General features: G+C 36.9%; 2 protein-coding genes across 5 annotated transcripts in view; both read left to right on the top strand.

The window, feature by feature from the left end:
• The first annotated feature begins 59 nt into the window (after nucleotides 1-59).
• On the top strand, nucleotides 60-6,130 carry mrpl44 (mitochondrial ribosomal protein L44). Its single transcript, XM_051665347.1, has 5 exons — nucleotides 60-245; nucleotides 2,245-2,467; nucleotides 2,661-2,906; nucleotides 3,048-3,226; nucleotides 4,325-6,130. The coding sequence occupies exons 1-5, from the start codon at nucleotides 61-63 to the stop codon at nucleotides 4,500-4,502; spliced, it is 1,011 nt and encodes a 336-aa protein (XP_051521307.1). The 5' UTR covers nucleotide 60; the 3' UTR covers nucleotides 4,503-6,130.
• A 258-nt stretch (nucleotides 6,131-6,388) lies between these two features.
• Nucleotides 6,389-22,065, top strand: part of agfg1a (ArfGAP with FG repeats 1a) — a 55,164-nt gene continuing 39,487 nt past the window's right edge. Inside the window, exon 1 of one of the 4 annotated variants that reach the window (XM_051665253.1) lies at nucleotides 6,389-9,547. In XM_051665253.1, the coding sequence (XP_051521213.1) occupies nucleotides 9,381-9,547 (167 nt within the window). In that variant the 5' untranslated portion in view covers nucleotides 6,389-9,380. The remainder of the gene's footprint in view (nucleotides 9,548-22,065) is intronic. The other 3 variants (XM_051665254.1, XM_051665257.1, XM_051665255.1) reach the window with 3 other exon arrangements.

The following is a 22,065-nucleotide window of genomic DNA, read 5'->3' as shown; positions in this document are numbered from 1 at the left end:
ATCCGTACACTTGGTGGCGATGTGTGTTTTGCTCCTCTAGTTGTCTGTCAATACGGGCATATGAGAGCTGTCATGGCGGCGTGCTGGGCGCTTGTGAGTCGCAGTGTGTTAACTCTGCATTATCATCATGTGTGCAGAGGAGTGCTGCTTACACAAATCAGAGAGAAGAAAAGATGGATGAAAGCATACACACTCATTATGGAGAGGAAGAGAAAGATGGAGGGAACTCCACCTCCAACGCCACGGTCAGTCAAACAGCTCAAGGCCACTCATGATATTCAGTGGCTGTCTCAGGACTTAGTGAGTTGCATACCTAGACTGCATTTTTAGGCATCATATGATAATAGCCTAGGGGCCACCTGTATATAAACACAATAAACATGATCATAATTTGTTATGATGGCCAATAATGTTGCCTAGTTAGACAGCTCAATTGCATTTTGTGCATACTATCCCGTAAAAAAATAACTTGCAACCCCTTTAATATGCTTTAAGCTGCTGTACCAAATCTGTCTTCTCCAATCCATCTCTCTCTCTCTCTCTCTCTCTCTCTCTCTCTCTCTCTCTCTCTCTCTCTCTCTGTCTGTCTATTTTAACTATTTATTTTCTTTCTTATTCTGTTTCTCTGTCTCACATCTATCTGTCTGTCTGACTGTCTATATTTTATTTATTTTCTTATTCTGTTTCTCTCTCTGTCTCACATCTATCTGTCTGTCTGACTGTCTATATTATCTATTTATTTTCTTTCTTATTCTGTTTCTCTGTCTCACATCTATCTGTCTGTCTGACTGTCTATATTTTATTTATTTTCTTATTCTGTTTCTCTCTCTCTGTCTCACATCTATCTGTCTATCTGACTGTCTATTTTATCTATTTATTTTCTTTCTTATTCTGTTTCTCTGTCTCACATCTATCTGTCTATCTGACTGTCTATTTTATCTATTTATTTTCTTATTCTGTTTCTCTGTCTCACATCTATCTGTCTGTCTGACTGTCTATATTTTATTTATTTTCTTATTCTGTTTCTCTCTCTCTGTCTCACATCTATCTGTCTATCTGACTGTCTATTTTATCTATTTATTTTCTTTCTTATTCTGTTTCTCTGTCTCACATCTATCTGTCTGTCTGACTGTCTATATTTTATTTATTTTCTTATTCTGTTTCTCTCTCTCTGTCTCACATCTATCTGTCTATCTGACTGTCTATATTTTATCTATTTATTATTTTCTTTCTTATTCTGTTTCTCTGTCTCACATCTATCTGTCTGTCTGACTGTCTATATTTTAGCTATTTATTATTTTCTTTCTTATTCTGTTTCTCTGTCTCACATCTGTCTGTCTGTCTGTCTGTCTGCCTATATTTTATCTATTTATTATTTTCTTATTCTGTTTCTCTCTGTCTCACATCTGTCTGTCTGTCTATATTTTGTCTATTTATTATTTTCTTATTCTGTTGCTCTGTCTCACATCTATCTATCTATCTATCTATCTGTCTGTCTGTCTATTTTATTTATTATTTTCTTTCTTATTCTGTTGCTCTCTCTCTCTCACATCTATCTGTCTGTCTATCTATCTATTTGTCTGTCTGTCTATATTTTATCTATTTATTATTTTCTTATTCTGTATCTATCTATTATTCTCTCTTATTCTTTTTCTTTCTCTATCTGTTTATGTATCTATATTTTATACTGTATATACAGTATATTATTTTCTTTCCTCTTATCTATTATTATCTCATTTTCTTTCTTTTTCCTCTTCTTTCTTTCTTATTAATTACTTATTTTATTTACCTGTGAAATTTACTCAAATGAGCAAATAATTATCTTTACATGTTGTAAAGATAACAAACAGTCATAAATAATATTTACTTATAAGCTAGAGCATTATTTTGTACATATTTGAATTGAGTACAAATGTAGAATTTTCCACGTTCATACTTTAAAAACTTATTCAATGTATAAAGTATCTAATATTTTCTACTATTTACTTAACCACAAAATCTTTTTTTCTTCTTTTTCTTTTTCCTCATTGTATCAGTTGACGACTAATAGGTCTTATGTACTCGTTAAAGAGTAATTTTCTCAAAATGATGCAAACCTAAGTAAATACATTAGCAACAATTACCAATAAATCCTAAATCTGTATCCGAGAAACATATCTCTATACGGTATAGCATGTAAAGCTACATTTTTATTATGTTTTTTGTTTTTAACCAATAACCCTCTTGTCTTTCTCTTCGCATCAGCTCTCAGCAGCCAAATTTTGACTACCATGCTGAGGTGGAGGCATTTGGTGCCAGACTGCAGGAGAGTTTTTCTGTGGAGCTTCTGAAGACAGCGTTTGTGAACCCATGTTATCTGCGCTCGGAGGACGAGAGGAGACGGGTGTTGGGGGTCGACGCAGAGACGACCGCACTCAACCTGAAAGACAACGGCGAGCTGCGGGCACACGGTCAACAGTTTACTCAGGTGCATACTGCTGGTCAATAGTGGGTTGATGTGCTTGTAAAACACATACAGGTTTCATGTTTTTCACAGCTATTTTAATTAAATAATGTGCATTTGCATGATACATCAAAGAGTTAACGTGCTATTATTTTCATTAAACAGATTGAATTACTTCTTGATGTGCAAAAATTAAATATTATTTTACTGTGCACAGGGTTTCCTTGGTAACTGGTGCAGGGCTAACTATCCCAGTTTACCTGAGGCGGGCGTAGCAGCTATTGTAGGTCATCTGACAGGGTCAGAGGTTATGTGTCACGTTGCGCAGAACCTTGCAGTGGAGGAATTGACGATGAGTGCAGAGTTTCCTGTTCCAGGTGTCATCCTGCAGGGAACGTTCTTTGCTGTGATTGGTGCTTTGGAACAGAGCAGTGGCCCTGTCAGAGCAGGGCTTTTCATCAGGGTATGATGGGTGTCCCAGTAAAGTTAACCATTAATGGTAATAGTTGATATAAGACTGATGACAGTCTTATATCATGTAAATATCTATTGCACTATGTCCCTTAATCCTTGATTTCCTTTTTTGTGGGTTATGTTTTTGCAGGATTTCCTGGTGACTCACTTGATAGGGAAAGATTTGTTTGACATGTGGCAAGTGGTTGATCCCATGGGACTGCTGGTGCAAGAGTTGACCCGTAAAGGTATGGCTCTACCTGAGCCTCGCCTTATCCGGTCTGCTGGTGCCAGTACCGTCCTACCACTGTATTTCGTGGGGCTTTACAGGTACGACGCAAGTGTTGGAATATTATATTAGGCCCATAATTGACACATTTCACTGTATGTTGCCTATTTTACAAATGTGGTTACAGAATTAATATTTATGAACTGTTGAGTTACTACATGCTACTTAAAGGCATAGTTCACCCAAAAATGAAAATTCTCATCATTTACTCACCTTCATGCCATCCCAGATGAGTATGACTTTCTTTCTTCTGCTGAACTCAACAAAGATTTTTAGAAGAATATCTCAGCTCTGTAGGTCCATACAGTGCAAGTGAATAGGATCCAAAACATTCAAGCTCCAAAAAGCATATCAATGCAGCATAAAATTATTCCATACGACTCCTGTGGTTTAATCCATGTCTTCAGAAGTGATCTAATCGTTTTTAGGTGAGAACAGACCAGAATGTAAAAAAAAAAAAATTACTGTACATCTTGCCATTGCAGTCTTTAGGGACGATCATGATTTCAAGCTCGATTACACTTCCAAGAGCTTGACGCATGTGCAGAGTGCTAAATAGCTCTAGGAAGTGTAATCAAGCTTGAAATCATGATCGCCAAGGGGGCGTTCAAATGCAGATGCAAGATTTATAGTGAAAATTGTGTTCCATTTTGGTCTGTTCTCACCTAAAACTGATTATATCACTTCAGAAGACATTGATTAAACCACTTTGTGCTTTTTGGAGCTTCAAGACCCCATTCACTTCCATTGTATGGACCTACAGAGCTGAGATATTCTTCTAAAAATATTTGTTTGTGTTCTGCAGAAGAAAGTCATACACATCTGGGATGGCATGAGGATGAGTAAATGATGAGAGAATTTTCATTTTTGGGTGAACTATCCTTTTAAGTTTTTTTAGATTGTTAGTTCTCTGACGGAATATTTTTATCCTGCCCTAGTAAAGTTCTAGTTTATTAATATAGGCAGACAATCTCATATGTCGTTTCAGGGTCGCATCAGAATTATTCTGGCAAGTCTCCTCCAGAACACAATTTTAGACCCACTGCTGTCGCAAATAGTCAATATAGTCTTCTAAGTTTAGGTCTTGGATTGATTTTTAAAATGCCCATTCTTTTTGTCTCTCTTTTATTTTGCATCAGTGACCATAAGCTGCTGGCTCAGGGTCCCGGTGAAACAGTCTTGGCAGCCGAAGAAGAAGCAGCGCGTGTTGCTCTGAGGAACCTCTACGGCTACACAGAGAACCACAGACCGTGGGACTTCACCACCCCCAGTGAGCAACTTCAGAACCCCAGCACACAGGTTCTCACCAGCGGATAAATGATATTATGTCCTCTCCTCCCTCAAAGGTGTTTCCCTCATGTTTAAACCACACTGACAAATCCAGGGGTCAATGTTGTACCATATTATTGAGAGAGAAAGGCAACTGCTTCAAGAGCAAATTGCAGAAGGACACTTCTGAAGGACCTAGACCAAAACGTATATATTTGGCAGTGTCGACCTGATAACAAATGCAATTTGCCTGAATGTGGCCGTGGATGCACTGGAGGGTTCACAGACTGTCGACTCTTAGTACTAAACAATTCAAAATCCTATACATCTAAATTAAGAGCAATCTGTCTGTTCTGCAGGTGCAAGTTAATCAATGAAATGTTTTTTTTTTCTGTTGTTGTAAATTGTTTATGTAAATGTTAAACCTTGGTTGGTAATGAAAAAAAGTTTCTGAACAAAAGTTGTCTACTAAAGGTTTTTTTTCCACTGCCATTACTCAGTCCCCATGGATACCTGTGGTCTGCTCCTTCACACATACAAATTTTAAAGGGATAGTTCACCCAAAAATGAAAATTATCTCATCATTTACTCAGCCTCATCCCAGATGTGTATGACTTTCTTTCCTCTGCAGAACACAAACGAAGATTTTTAGAGGAATATCTCAGCTCTGTAGGCTCTTATAATCCAAGTGAATGGTGGCCAGAACTTTGAAGGTCCAAAAAGTAAATAAAGGCAGCATAAAAGTAGTCCATAAGTCTCCAGTGGTTAAATCTGTCTTCAGAAGTGAAAAACAGATCAATATTTAAGTCAGTTTTTACTATCAGTCTCCACTTTCACATTTTTTGTTTTTGGCGATTCGCATTCTTTGTGCATATCGCCACCTACTGGGCAGGGAGGAGAATTTATAGTAAAACATTCTGGGGTGAACTATTCCTTTAAAATAATATTCCGGGTTCAATACAAGTTAAGCTTAATCAATAGCATTTGTGGCATAATGTTGATTACCACAAAAAAATATTTTTTTTGATCTTGTCTGTCCTTTTCTTTAAATAAAGCAAAAATAGAAGATACAATGAGGCTCATACAATGGAAGTGAATGGGGACAATTTTCAGAAGGTTTAAAGACAGAAATGTAAAGCTTATAATTTTATAAAAGCACTTACATTAATTCTTCTGTTAAAACTCATGTATTATTTGACCTGTACAGTTGCATAAATCATCATTTTTACCGTCATTTTAGGGTTTGTTGTCATGAATTCATCATTGCAATGAAGTTGTTAAATTGACTAACTTTACACAGAAAAGCTTAGTAAGTAATTGTATCACACTAAAATCATGTTAACAAGCATATTGTTTACATCTTGTGGCTATACTTTTGAAATAGTGAGTATTTTTAACGTTTACGGATTGGCCCCATTCAAACTGTAAGCGCAGAGAAAGAAAGGCAGATCTGTGTATAGTCACTTTTCTGAGAGATTTGATTTCTTAAAAAATTACACTTGAAAGTTACATATGTGATATAGTCAGAACAATGCCTCCATTTATAATACATATACAGTTTTTTACCATCTTACCACATCTCTAACCCTAATAAGCAAACACCTCCTGTGTGTAATCCTCTCCATGCAAATATGTTCTTAATGTCAGCCATCCTTAAGCAAGCACATAATATATATATATATATATATATATATATATATATATATATTTACACAGTATGTGTGTGTGTGTGTGTATATATATATATATTTACACAGTATGTGTGTGTGTGTGTGTGTGTGTGTGTGTGTGTGTATATATATATATATATATATATATATATATATATATATATATATATTCTTTGACTTATGGAAAGCACACTTGAACCTTTACATTTGGCTTAGAATGCAAGGCCCTGTACAACAAAAAACAAAAAGCAGATGGTTTCTATTTTCACCCATGAGAAAGAATTATATGGTTAAATGGAAACTAAAACAGTCAACATTTTAAGTTTTTTATCACTCAATCTGTCTTTCTTCCATTGGTTTCTTTAATACATTACAATGACTGTCCTCAAAATAGAGGTAGATTTATTCTTATAAACCATTTCAAAACACTGATGGAATTAGGCCTATGCAAAATACTAAACTGCTTTAAAGGAATATTCCAGGTTCAATACAAGTTAAGCTCAGTTGACCGCATTTGTGGCATACTGTTGATTACCACAATATTTTATTTTAACTTGCCCCTCCTTTTCTTTAAAATAAGGCAAAAATCTGGTTCCAGTGTTACTTACAATGGAAGTGAATGGGGGCCAATTCGTAAACATTAAAATACTCACTGTTTCTAAGTATAGCCACAAGACAAACAATATGCATGTTAACATGATTTTAGTGTTATAAAATCACCTTTTCTGTGTAAAGTTACAGCCAATTTCACAACTTCATTGCCAAGACGATGTAATGTCAACAAACCCTAAAATGACTGTAAAATGACTATTTAAACAACTTTACAGCTCAAATAATACGTAACAGTTTTAACAGAATTATTATTATTAATGTAAGTGGGTTTATAAAATTATAAGCTTCACATTTCTGCCTTTAAACCCTCCAAAAATGCACCCCATTCACTTCCATTTTAAATGCCTCACTGTAGCTTCGATTTGTGCTTTTTTGAAACAAAAGGAAGGACGAGTTTAAATTAATTTTTGTTGTAATCAACAGTATGCCAAAAATGCTATCGATTGAGCTTGTATTGAAACCGGAATATTCCTTTTATTTTCACATTGTCATTTATTACTTCTTATTAAATAAAATCAAAATCAAATCAAATCTATATAGAATACAGAATACACATTATACAATAAAATATTATATATAGTATATATAAAATGTACAGTAGGTTGTATTGTGCTGTATTGACATTCAGGCTGTCGGTTGATAGTCAGTTGCCAGTGTGTTGTTAAGAGAGAATATAATTTAAGACAGTCCAGTGTGAGATAATAAGATGAATAAAGTGCAGTGCTGATATATATTGATCGTGAGAGATCAAGAGTTCAGAAGTCTGATTGCTTGGGGGAAGAAGCTATCATGTAGTCAGCTGGTGCGGGTCCTGATGCTGCGATATCGCCTGCCTGATGGTAGCAGTGAGAACAGCCCATGACTCGGGTGGCTGGAGTCTCTGATGGTCCTCCGAGCTTTTTTCACACACCGCCTGGTATATATGTCCTGGAGGGAGGGATGCTCACCTCCGATGATCTGTCTGGTAGTTCGCACCACCTTTTGCAGGGCTTTGCGGTTGAAGGTGGTGCTGTTGCTGTACCAGGTGGTGATGCAGCCAGTCAGGATGCTCTCTACAGTGCTGGTGTAGAACCGTGTGAGGATGTGGAGGTTCATTCCAAACTTCCTCAGCCGTCTCAGGAAGAAGAGGCGCTGATGAGCCTTCTTCACAATGGCCTCAGTGTGGACGGACAATGTGAGTTCCTCAGTGATGTGGACACCCAGGAACTTGAAGCTGCTGACTCTCTCCACCAGTGCTCCATTGATGGTGATGAGAGGTTTTTTTTTGTTGTTTTTTTTTTTTCAGTGTGTTTATTTTCACATTGTCATTTATTACTTCTTATTATGCACATACATAGCCATCTTAAAAAAAAATAAAGGTGTTTAAAAGTAGTGAAGTAGATTCCTATTCACAGCAAACGAAATCTACCGAATTAGGCCATTCATGCAGAGAATTGGTCCCGTTTCTGAGATTAATCGTGAATTTTGGTTTAATGGGTTGCGCTCATGTGTTCCTCTAGAGGGCGCAGCAGATCAAGGACATGCACTCGAGGAAGTCTTTTTGTTTGAGCTTGTATGTGATCACGTGATCGTCGGTGCAAACTCGGATTGGTTACCCGCTTTCCCTTTCCAGAGTTTTCGCTCGTCTGCTAGTAGGTTTGTCAAATTGTCGACAGTGCTAGACAATTAAGGTTGTCGATTTTTTCTCAAATATAAGCGCCAATATTGAGCAAAAATACCTTCATATAAATATCTGTTGTATCTTTAAATTGTTTTCTAAATCATGACACATTTATGAACAGTTTTAGCACCGAGCCCATAGGCTATCACATCCTGTGAGCCCTTACTATTTTCAATTTGCCTCCTGCTGGCCGTCGTGTTGAACCAAAGTCATTTAGCAAGTCCTTCCACTTGGCGGCAATCATTGGAACGCTCTCGGGCAGGCTAGGCAGCTATTTTATATGTAAACAAGCGGCGTACAAGTGCAGCTCCTACCTACTTGAATACGGAAAGACCGAAATCTCCACAATGGTTGGTCAATAATATGCTCAAAGAACATATTTTAAATCAGCAGTAAAATCCGACAACACTGGTATCATAATTGTGGTTCTTTACCTCAGATTACGCTAACAAAAACGCGATTTCAACGGCTTGAATAGCTAATGCGCATGCGCGTTCTCGAGTTGCTTGACAGGCGATGTTAGTATCTAAAATGTGATAGGCTCTTTTACCTGTAAGGCGGGACTTTCTTTCTACATCCGTTGACAGTTGGGCGTTCCTATTTCTCCAATTCATTAGAGAATCCGTCTCTGCGTTGAACTGAGTGCATTGAGTCGTTCAGAAGTCGGTACAGAGTGGGCAGGTTTGAGATCTTCGCTAGTAGTGAAAGCAGAGTGGGTAGGCTAGTCGTTAAAGCGTTTCACTTCAGAACCCTCCTCTTCACTACGGCGCTTTTCGCCTGTTGTTCACGCGAGGCCCTTCTGAAGAACTCCGGTACGTCTTGTCTTCCTCTTCATGGTCTTTCGATGCTCCAAGACCAGTTTTAAAGGGAGCCCGGCCCTCTATCGTTTCCATTCTACTGGGGCTCGTACGTTTATTGGATTTTATTTGTATTCTTTTTTTTTAAATATATATATAGTTTAACGTTATATCAACGGCTCCGGCCATGGCAGCGAGCTCAAAGCGGAAACAGGAGGAAAAGCACCTGAAGATACTGCGGGAAATGACGAGTTTGGCGCCCAACCGACAGTGTTTCGATTGCGACCAGCGCGGCCCGACCTACGCCAACATGACCGTGGGCTCGTTCGTGTGCACGTCCTGCTCAGGCATCCTGTAAGCCACCCTCCTGTCTCATTATTTCACACGCTGTTTGGCTGTGTCTCAAAATCTATTGTGTTGCCTAACTAGACGGCTTTTTTAACTATCGAATGCGCCAGTGATGCCCCAAAATGCCAAGTTGAATTTAAAACACAGCTCATTAAACTAAGACAGTGGCCGATTACTTAGCCCACCTGTTAGAACACCCTATGGCAGATCAAGGGTGTAGTGTGTGTTTAGGGGGTTTAATGTATGTATAGGGGTGGGTGAATGGATCTGGGCTCCTCTTGGGGGTTGGGGGCAGTTGACTGCCAGTTAAACAGGCTTGATGGTTGTTTACTGTCTAGATGAGGATACATGGTATTTAGGTTGGGTAGTTGGGTTGTGTGCACCAAAAACAGCACATGTGGTGACAGTTGTAGTCTGCCAAACTTGAGTCTTCTCTAGCTAAAAGGAGAGGCCCTTTCAGATCAGATAAAGCCCGATAGAGCATGTGGAAGAGCTGGATAGTCATAGAGACACATAGTTAGACTAGAGCATGCTGATATGGGTGTGTGCACCCCTGCAGTATTGTCCTGAAAGCAGAGAGTTTGACAATCTGTAAAGGAACTAGTGTAAAAGCTCAATTTACCCTTTAAGTTACAGTGTATGGTGTTGATGGAACTAGCTAGCACATGGCCATGTCAAAGCCCCTGATCTATATTATTCTTGACTGTATTGTTCAGGTTTGGGTATGTGAAGCAACATGTGAATGCTTTTGGATCACTACAACTGAAGTTAAGTTCATGCGTAAACTTGGAAGGTGTTTTCTGTGTAATTATCCTTCAATGTTAGTTGATAGGCATATAAGAAAGAATGCTTAACCATGATATTGGCAGGCTTTGCATTTGAATATGAATTTATTTGTGTTTTTCAGTATGTCCATATAGATTTAACTCTTAATATGGACCTGGATCAGCGTTTCAGTCCTGTTGTGTAACCGTCATCTACTGCAGGGGATTTTGGATAAGAGTTGGAAATGCTTCCTAAAATAATTCCATTTTAATTCATCGCACTAGTCACTTTGAGTGACATTGTAGCCTCTTTTGAAGATCTGCTTGAATTGAGAAAAAAAAAATCATTAGAAATACATAGAAACTGTCAGATCAAGGACATGTTTTACCTCATTTGCATTATTTCATGGCTGTGTTCTGAAGGTTTTTCCCCATGTAAAAGGCTGACTGCCATATTTCCTAAAATTAGCGTAATGTTTCTCTTTATGAAGCCATCCAAGTTTTTGAACAATAGAAGATGGCACTTAATCTTGGATTTCAGCATGAATTAGGAAAATCCTATGGAAGAGTTATAGTTAATTGTTGGTAAAAGGATTTTAATATGATTAACTTGCTTTCTATTCAGATGCTTGTGATAAAGATGTATTGTAATGTTGACTCAGTGTCATGTTTGACTGAATTGTATTCCGGCTAAAGCATCTAAATAGGAGGAAAACCTTTTTTTTTTTTTTTTGCTTAATCACTTTGATATTGAATTTAGAAATTGAGTAGGGATACACCGATAAGAACATTTTTGTCTGATACCAATTTGAAACTATAGGCTGTTAACGATACTGATATTTTGATACTGAACTCTATTTTACTTAGGAACGCATACAAAATGTATAAAGAGGTACAAAAGCTTTTTTTAAGCACCCATATTCTTTACCTCTTGTGGCTATACTTTTGAAACAGTGAGTATTTTAACATTTGTGGATTGGCCCCATTCACTTCCATTGTAAGTGCCTCACTGGAACCCAGATTTTTCAGTCATAATTAATTTAGGTGGTAATCAATATTATGCCACAAATGCTGTTGATTGAGCTTAACTTGTATTGAACCTGGAATATTCCTTTAATGCACATACACACATACTGGGCTGATAAGCTTCTGAGTTTCTCGTACCGTTTCGCCTTTCCTATCCACCATAAAAACAGATCCTCGTCCGTTGGTTTGCATGACTCCAACAAGAACCGAATATCATGGGAGTAGTATTCAACAAGAATCAAAATATCACAAGTGTTGGCACAGTTGGCTTTGTTTGAAAGCGCACATGTCATATTCTCTCATCCAACACCTCAGCGACACACGACCACAGCACCCCCAGTGGACTAAATTGTAACTGCAAGAGTTGGTGAGAGATCTAGTGGGAAAGTACAGGATAATTCAGCATTGCCAACGGCAGACAAATGTGCAAAGGAAAATAAATTTGTGAAATTTGAGTGGTGTTTTTAAGGGTGCTTTTACACTTAGTTCGATTGGACCGGACCAGAGTTTGCTTCCTCCTGCTGTCCGCACTGGTCTCTGTTCACATCATAGTTTTTGGGTCTGAACCGCGGTCCAATTACATCAACATGAGTACAGGCGGCAGCTGTTTACCACCGTAACTAGGTAACAACTTGAGAACACGTCACTGTGTTAAGTGAAGTATTAGTTTTTCTTTTTGGATTTACCAAGAAAACTTGCCATGTACAAAACAACACTTGTGTTTTTCTCCTGTAGATGCATTGAATGTGCAATGATGTGATGAATATTAGCGTTTGTCTGCCACAAGCCCGCAGATGCGTTGCAAGAGATGTGAAGAATGTTCTCTGAAAGCTGCTCTCTTAAGGCAGTGTTTTTGCACTCAAGCAGGTAGAAGAAATGCATTATACCATAATAATTGCGATCGCGAGTCTGCAAAGAGGCAAATACGTCATCACAAGCGGTTCACTTACGTGATTTGGTACGATTGCGTTCGTATCAGCAGTGAACTGTACCAGAGTTCACACAAACTGTATCGCAGACCACCTTTTCAAGCGGTTCACGGGTGCGCACCTGAGTTCGGAAAGCAGCGTTAACATTATCCAAATGAACCAAACTTTGACATCATTCGACCCCGGGTGTGCGCCAAATGTGCTAGTGTGAAAGCACCCTAATAGTCGACTAGCTGGTGCAGAATGATTGCTCTTGCACATCCCTAGTAGCAGGTGTATTTGAACGAGCCTGAGCCCATGATATGACCTCAACATTAGAGACGTATGCTCCCTGCTCCCATCGCACCAGATGTCAGACAGCTAAAGCAGGAGAGTCTCCTGGCAACCAATCCACAAACTCTCTACAATCTTTAGACACTGCTGCAACAGTACTTCAGTCTTAAACAGTTTTGTTATTCGTGGATATTTTCTGACAACTTTTGAGCTAATCATAAAAGTGGTGTAACGATGTGAAAAGGGACTATTCTTATAATTTTAACAGAATGAATTCAAGAAAGGAGCCTTGGCTATCATCATTTCATGCCTACAAATTCACACCAAGAATCTGACAAATTCAGTAGCAAATGTTATCCTATTTGTAAGCACTTTAAAAGTATTGATAATGTGCTCCTGTTTTTTGCAGTTTCATTCATGCACTTTTTATCCTTGGCTACCCATTGTCATTATCAAAAATGGAAAAGTGAATGGATCAGTGGTTTTCGGTTCATGTGTGCTAAGCCATGAAAGTTTGTACTATTAGGTGCCAAGCAGATTTATTTTTTTTTCTAATTAGGTCATTTGCATGGGGAGACGATCCTCTGGCCTTGCCTGAATTCAGAAGTGTGTCAGTTATTCCCTATTTTAATCCTTTAATGAACAATTTACTGAACTAACAGATTCTGCTGTTCTACTTAGCTACACAGATGATGGGCTGAATTCTGTTTCAATTTAGCAGATTCAAGATATAGTCTCTGAATTTTCTCAAATTCATTTTGAAATACAAATTGAATTGTTATATTTGAGTTTAAATCACTTACTGAAATTTACCAGGGTAACAATAGTTTCTGCTAAAATATTAATGTTACTACAGTTATTGTTGTTAAAATTGGTAACTTATTAGCCACCCCTGTCATTGATGGAATCCAATATTAATTTATTATAGTTTTACCGCAGTTGTAATAATTAAGCTATTTTGTTTTGGTGGAAACCATGGTTACCATGTAAAATTTTTGTGAGGGATGCTTGTGATCTTTATATTAGCTGTCAGTCCTATTTTGAGGTCAGTGGTGTGTGTTTTGATTTTTTTTTTTTTTTAAGCTATTTCAACCAGAGTATTATCTATTGAGCAGATATTATTTTTCTCAGAAATATTTGCCTAGTTCATTGGTGAACACTGTTGTACACTTTGCACATGGAAGCAAATGTATTGGCTCAGATATATACATTTCATTTGTAATTACACAATTGAGTGGCAGTTTCACAATTAAGGGGTGTTCACACTTTTTTTTTTCTATGTAAACATGAACTAGACGGTTTTATTGACCACTGCACCACTGTTTTTTCAGTATCTCGAGCTGGAGCACTGTGTTTTTTAGACTCTGTCAAATTAAAAAGAACTTCAGCTTCCCAAAACACATTTCAAGACACCTGTGTTCTATTCCAGGTATTAGGTACGTTACTTTAAAATAGTAATCCACTACAAATTACTAATTTATCTAAAAATTTTAATCAGATTACTTATTACTTCGTTGAAAAGTAATCACATTACTAATTACTTTACATTTAAGTTACTTTCAAAATAATGTCTCTATTTGTTGCTTGTTCATTGTTACACCCAAGTTATACACTCAGCACCTCACATTTCTCCTTCACAATGATTCATTATGGGGCCATAATTCATGTATTCTACATAAAAAATATATTAGAAAAAAGCATAACCCTATAATGTACTTAAAAGTAATACATTAATTGAAAGTGAGTACCTGTAATCTGATTACAAGAATATAAAATGTAATGTATTACACTACTTTTTTTTTTTACTAAAAAGTAATTGGATTACACCCAACACTCTCTGTCTGTTCCATTTGTTGCACTAGATTGAGATTTTCTCAGCACAAGAATGCGTTCAGTCTGAACGGCCCTTGACACGGTGTCTTAAAAACACAGCGCTTCTGCGCAAGACACTGAGCAAAAAATAGCAAGCCGCTGCACAGCGCTCAAAGACATAATTATAACAGGTAATTTCCCTAGTGTGATGTTGATCTGCTCTGCTTAAGCACTTTATCAAATAGCTTTGATTTATTTCAGGTTTGTTTGTGGTTTATTTACTGTATACTGTTTTTGCTGTATTTCCTCACCTCGTTGAAACTTTTATCACAATCTTATCACACACTTTGCATTTGGATAAATCATGATGGTCATTCTAAAGCAGGGGTGGGCAACTATTTTGGTAAAGAGGCCACATCAGGCTTTAAGTAGTGCATAGGGGGCCACATTGTATTCCTTTTGAGAAACAATGTTCTTCAACTTTTCTATCAGGCATTAAAAAATGGAATAAAGGCTGAGCTTATAAATTATTTCTTATAAATGATACTACGTCAAGGTTCTGTTTTGATAAAAAAAAAACTCAAATTATTTTTCGATCTTTTAATGTTTGTCGCAAAGCGGGTGAGATTACTTATTTTGTTCTCAAAACATTACTCGTTTACAGGCTAAAAGTGTCATAATGCAGGTCTCGTAAATGGTTTGACTTCCCAATCAGCAGACAACTGAATAAAACAGGCTGCATGACAATGATGAATGATTACTGCTAGAGTTAGATTAACATACAGGTAGTGCTGCAACTAACGTTAACCAACTTGATAATCGATTAATCTAATGATTAATAGAACAATTATTTGACTATTCGCGATTATTGCAATGATTAATCATTAGCTCTAAACCGACTATTCAGCTTGTGCCCCGACTTAAAAGGTTGTATTAAACGTGCTTACTAACAATAAAGAGGACAAAATCATCCTTTAAAAGTACCTCTAAATGACATTCACTGAATTAAAGGAACAAAATACTTTTAAGTTTAATTCAGTAAAGAAATTCACTGCAAAATATCCTGTTATCAAGTGTTTTTGTCTCTTTTTCCATTTAAAATAGTCTAAATCCTTAAAACAAGAAACAGTTTCTTTAGAAGCAACATATAAGAAATGTAGACTTGTTTTAAGAGAATGTGTCTTAAATATAAGTGTATTTTGTATATAAGTATATTTTTTCACTTAGTTATACTTCTGCGAGTGCAGTAAAGACAAAATATACTTATATTCAAGATCTATTCTCTAAAAGCAAGTCTAAATATCTTATATGCTGCTTCTCAGATGAATGCATCTTTTTTTTTTTTTTTTTTTAAGGATTTTTAGATATTTTAAAATGTTTGTATTTTTAATATTAAAATCAACATTCTCTGATAATAAGAATGCAGTGTAGCTGCTAAAAAAAATTTGTTGTTATAAAGGAGTTTTAGATATTTATATTGGAAAACAAGCCAAAATAAAAACAAATCAAAAACATATTGTTTCAGTGTGTAATGGGGCGAAGACTACCTCTCTCACCTTTCTGTTCACTTCAATCCATCTTTAACTCACAAAAAAAAAAAAAAAAAAAAACTCTCTCTTATTAATAAAGCTGCATATTGCCAATTTTCTTCACGATAAGAAACACACGGTGACACACATTATGAGTCAATAAATCGTGAGCCATCACGTTATAATCTAGCTGCATTAAGCGCACGCTCGGGATAAGCTTCCCTGCGACAGAGTGTGTATCAGCCGGATGCAGTTTCAATCTCTCCCCCTTAGATTGAGACACTTCGTGCAACTCATAGAAGAGGCGCTGACCGCACAGAGAAATGCAGTTTCAGAGTTTGTAGTTATTTACATGATCTGCCTATATTATTATTTGAAATTCAATAAAGCTATAACGCATTAAATATAACTGCATTTAAGATGTTACACAGGGGTGTTTCCTTTTAAAGTGCTCCGGCTCCACTTATTCCACTATGAGAGTGCTTCTGTATTTACTTTTTTGGTATTTTTGTATTATTCCCTCATACTTTGCGATCTGCATCATCTGAAGCTGTTTGGAATGTATAGAGTGCATCTGGACTGTGAGCTGCGTTTTCTTCCTCTCCTCAGTCAGGCGCGAACTGCAGTGCTGCTCTCGCGCATCATCATTAGAGTTTAATGTGATCTCATGTTACGTTAATTGAGATCAAACGACTATCCGGATCCGGCCCACGGGCCATAGTTTGCCCAGGTCTGTTCTAAAGTCTTAATATCTTGCCTCTCTCGGTACAGTATGTGTGTGATTGAGAGGAGAGTGAATATGTCTTTAAACAGGAAGCGTATGTAAAGTATTTGCTACATCAGCAGCATGTGGTCTGCAGTAGAAACAGTAGGACAGGAAGTACACACAGTCCTCTCACAGAAGAACTTGTCAGTATATGTGTGAAAAGCCACTTGCACATCAGTCCACTTGCACTTTTCAAATATTTGCACAATTTAGAGTTTAAAATCTCAGTATAGGACAGAAATCTGTGTTTAAGATTTGATGCAATGATTATAGTTACATTCTTTGCTTTATTGGTAAATTCACTTGAATCAGTAAGTTAGAGATATATCGGCCAGGTAGATTAATTAGCAATTTAATCAGCCAAAAACCATGCCCATTTGGCTGAACAGTAGTGGATTACCATTTTGTCAGTTCCAAAATTATAACATAAGCTAATTTTCAAGTATTGTTAGTTACTTTTGAGTAAACTTTGTGTAGTAAAATTGTTCGATTAATTTCAATATTCTTATTTGCTCATTACGTTTATTTATTTAGGGAGAGTTTGTCATCTCAGTTTTAAAAGGTGGCCCAATTTACCTCAATTCACCCTATATATATATCGGCATAATATTGCTATACCCTTCTCTCGAGATATCAGTATCAGCCACTGGAAAACCCATATCAGTCGACCACTAGTCTGAACTCTGAACTGTGATTCCCTTGAATTTCTGAGAAGGAACACAGATGCTGTGGTCAGTGAGAGAGGCACTTTAAAAAATTCAAGCCATCTCAATAAATAAATATTTAGTAACTAGTTCCACAGAATTTTTAAGTTCACTCAATTTCTTTCTTCAAAGTATTAACTGAATTATTCTTGTTTAGTTGGCTCAAAGTGAACTCCAAATTAAAATAGTATGTTAGCTCAACTAGTTTCATAATTCACTCAACTAAAATGTTTTAATTGGTGCAATATTTAGAAAACTAGCACAAAGATTATTTCAATTAAAAATTGTGTGTTTACTCCATATGTCATTTATATTCATTGAACTAGAATGTCCTATTTGGAAATCTCAACTAGAAATAGCTGTGGAACTAGTTACTAAACTATTTTACATTGAGACCACTAAGAATTAAATAAATTTTAAAGCACACATATGAAAACCATGGTTTTTGTTTTTCCTCAGTCTGTATTAGGAACAATATACCATTAGCATATGCACATTAACATATGACACATTTAATTCCTTACAGCTGATCAACATTAACTGCAATAAAACAACAAATTTAAGTTTACAAAATTTTCACTTGTACTAAATTGAAAAGAGAGAACCCCCAGCCTTTAACACTGGTAATAATTTGTTAATTAAGTTGATTTACATCAAACATGTTGAAAAATATTTCCAACAAACAACAGTGGGTGTCAGTTACTCTCTATAGCTGGGTTTCCATCCACTTATTTTTATGTGCATTTTGGGACATTGCATAATAAATGCTGGATGGAAACATCAAGATGCGAATAACACCTCCAAAATGCACAAACTTATACACTCGCTTGAGGATATGTTTTTTTTTTTTAAATTATTATTATTCCATAAGAAGAAATGTTCATAAACTTTGACAGAAACACATTTCCCGAATAAACTCCTAATAAATGTATTAGGAATGCAAGATGTGCATTAAAAAAGCCACGTGACTGAATAATTTGTTCATAACAGGACAAACCAGCAGACTAATCATTGCATCTGAAATGTTGCTCTGGTCAACCTGAAATAATGGTGTCTTTAAAATCCAAAGCCTTCATAGAGTTTCAAGAGCAAATAAATCAGAATACAAACTTGAACTGTGCCAAAGAAAAATACCTTATAGATCCGCACGCAAAAATATAAGGATAGAGGAATGCACACACATAGTACACCCAGACATGAAACAGATTTCTTTACAGTGTTTTATCTGTGTGCTAAACCACAAGTATTTTATTTCTAAAAGAGTCACAATGGCTACAATTTATCCGGAAGTGGCGATTTTGTTCTTATTTTTGTTCTTGTGTCTGTCTATGCCAGCAACAGTCTGGTTCTCAGTGACTGAGTTCAAGCTGAACATTTTTTACTGTCAAGACCCAGAAAGACTTTGTGCATAGCCTCAAAAAGTTACTTCCACTGTTTAGGATACTCAATATATTCCAGAGGCGGATGGAAAGTTTGGCTGGCTGTTCATGACAGCTTCTTCCTCCAGCACTACAGGCACATCCTCTACTGAACCCAGGAATTCATACAGATCTCCTGAAGTCTCAGTGAAACCAACATGCGTCCTTCTGGTCTGCCTGTCTGATTTGAAATGCAGAAATATCAAAAATAAAAGAGATATATATATATATATATATATATATATATATATATATATATATATATATATATATATATATATATATATATATATATATATAATAAAAAGTCAATGCATCACAGTGTTTTGTTTCACTAACAAAGTTGATATACCTGGAAGTTCTTAACAATTGGTTAAATTAAGTGACCTTCGATGCATGGCCATGTCTGGTGTCTGCATACAAGCATAGATTAAAATTAATAACAGAAATAATTGTGCAAGAATGCTAGCAACTTATAGTCTGCCAAATTACCTGCTCATCTACACGTGTTGATAGGGCTTTCAACTCATCTTCAACATCACCTCTTTCGGAGTGTTACATCCTGATCAGACTTTTGGAAAAGTTGAGTGCAGATAACCTCCAGTAATTATTTTAAATTCAACATAAACCTTCAAAACAAGATGAGATAAGAGGTTATAAGTAAAGGATATTGAACAGTGGACACATTCATAAAGTTTACTTAATACCTGTTAACTCTCTTATTCAGTTTCTTTGGGACTGAAGTGAAATCTGGCAAGATGAGTCTTAAACACACCTGTAGTCTTGAAAGTACACACACGCTGTCTGGTCACAATGTGACACTGTTCAAGTCAGTAGTGAGTCAGAAGTACTGATTGGCTTGGACAAGAAAACTCTTTAAGTGGTGAGAAAGCAAAGATGTATTTCTCCCGTTCTGTTCATATGCTGATAGAGGAAAAAAGCAAAAACAATTCAGCTTGAAAAATAATTCAAGAGAAAGAAATATTACTTATATAACTGACCTTCAAGAATGACACTCAACTCGCATTATTAAAAGTACATTTTTAGTTTAATAAAGTTGCCAAGTTATTCTTACTTGAATATTCCTATAAAAGGCAATAAACTTCATTTTCAGATTACCCAACGTAGTCAATGCGTTTCCTAAAATGGTACCTCACTTGCCCATGCATATCATCAGCAGTGCGATTCTGTGTTCAGTACAAGGTTAATTATGTGGTTATTAGCACATGGCTGGTTTAAATTAGGCAAACGAGTGCCATTTTATCGTAGAGTACTCTTCAGTTTTAAGGGAAAACTGCCAAAGTTCGCCATCGCAGACATACAATACATTGTAACACATCCAAATCACCTTAATGCATTAAAAGCGATAACGTGTTAAAAGTCTTAAAATTAATCAGCAGAATAAGGTAGTACATTGCTTCACTTAAATAACGTTTCCACACTCATGTGGAAATTATAAAACACATTTAAATGACAGAAATCACTTTGAATATGTTGTTGTTATGTTTTACATGGTATTCACAAAGTCTGAAAATTAATATTAATTCACCTGTGCACAGTGTGAACTTCACGCCGTCATGCCCAGATGGGAAAGTCAAACTCCTCCAAGTATCCCTGGCTGCAGCTTGCAAAACAGGGTGGGGCAACACATTGGGGCGTGGCTACATGTGTCGCGCTGCCCATAACTTACTGTCATTGGCTCAAACAAGAGGCTGATGAACTGATGAAAATTGTTATTCCATTCTTGAGTTAGTTGCGTTGCTTTCACTCGTATTCTATATCGATTCATAGTAATTTCTTTGAAGGACTGTAAACTATTATCTCTCCTCCTCGCTCCAAAAATGTGTGCTCCGTTGTCTCTAAAAAATTACTTTCTAATTGACATGCACACAGAAACCAACACCAGTCAACAAATAGTCCATTACAGCGGAAAAAAGGAATATTGCATGAGGCATACAGGCTTTAACTGTTAATATGTACTGGCGTACCGGTGCATGAGCACCAAACACAAAAAACACACATACATGCTTTTCAGTTGGCATTTGTTTAAGAACATTTTCACGTCAGTTTCAGCCTTTATAAATCCGAATTGTTCCTCACTTTTAACGTAGGAGAAAATCCATGGAATTTAGGATTGAATGTCACATGCAAGTAAGCATTATAATCAAATGGTTTGGCTCAACTAATTAATATTTCTCAAACAATAACACACCAGCGATGACGACCACATCTCCTATCATGTATGTCTATGAAAGATGAACGAGCCAATAAGACTGTTATAGGCGGGGTGACACGTGTAGATCCATCCCATATGTAGCCAGGTCCTTCTCAACTCAGATTGATAATTATTATTTTTTTCCCACCCAATTTGGAATGCCCGATTCCCAGTGTGCTTTTAAGTCCTCGTGGTCGCGTAGTGATTCGCCTCAATCCGGGTGGCAGAGGATGAATCCCAGTTGCCTCCACGTCTGAGACCATCAACCCGTGCATCTTATCGCATGGCTTGTTGAGCGCGTTGCCACGGAGACATAGCACGTGTGGAGGATTCACGCCATCCACCCCTGCATCCGCGCTCAACTCACCACGCGCCCCACTGAGAACAAACCACATTATAGCGACCACGAGGAGGTTACCCCATGTGACTCTACCCTCCCTAGCAACCGGGCCAATTTGGTTGCTTAGGAGACCTGGCTGGAGTCACACAGCACACCCTGGGATGCGAACTAGCGAACTAGCGAACTCCAGGGGTGGTAGCCAGCGTCTTTTACCACTGAGCTACCCAGGCCCCAAACTCAGATTGATCTTGAAAAAATGACAGACTACTGATGCCGATTCCAAGGTTTCCTTCCGCATATGGATCCTCACATAATAGTACATGATTTAAAAACAATTATTATGTATCCATCACTAAAATTATTCTAAAAAAAAAATAAAGATTATCCTGCCTAGTTGTGTAGTATGGGAACTATTTCTCCCTCCGCTCCCAATATGCAAGCAGGCATGGCTCATTTAAACCAAAAATATTATTTAATCAGTTATTGCAGACTGACTTATTTCATTCATTTCATTCTGAAAATAAATTCTACACTTGTTCAAAAGACGTTTTATCATATGTATACGTGTGGTATCTGTATCGTGATACTGATATTGTCCTTAGGCCTGTCGGATCTGTTGACTGGATTTGGGTGTTTTAGTCCAGTCAACATCAGACTGACTGGATTTGAATATGATACTTCATTCAGTGTTATTGTATTATATTTCTGCAAACGTAATATAATATGTCTTCTTAGCTACACCCACCCA

The sequence above is a fragment of the Myxocyprinus asiaticus genome, chromosome 31 (genome assembly GCF_019703515.2).
Source record: "Myxocyprinus asiaticus isolate MX2 ecotype Aquarium Trade chromosome 31, UBuf_Myxa_2, whole genome shotgun sequence".
Lineage (NCBI taxonomy): Eukaryota > Metazoa > Chordata > Actinopteri > Cypriniformes > Catostomidae > Myxocyprinus > Myxocyprinus asiaticus.
Note: the sequence above shows the minus strand (reverse complement) of the source record. Positions and strands in the feature narration are given on the sequence as shown.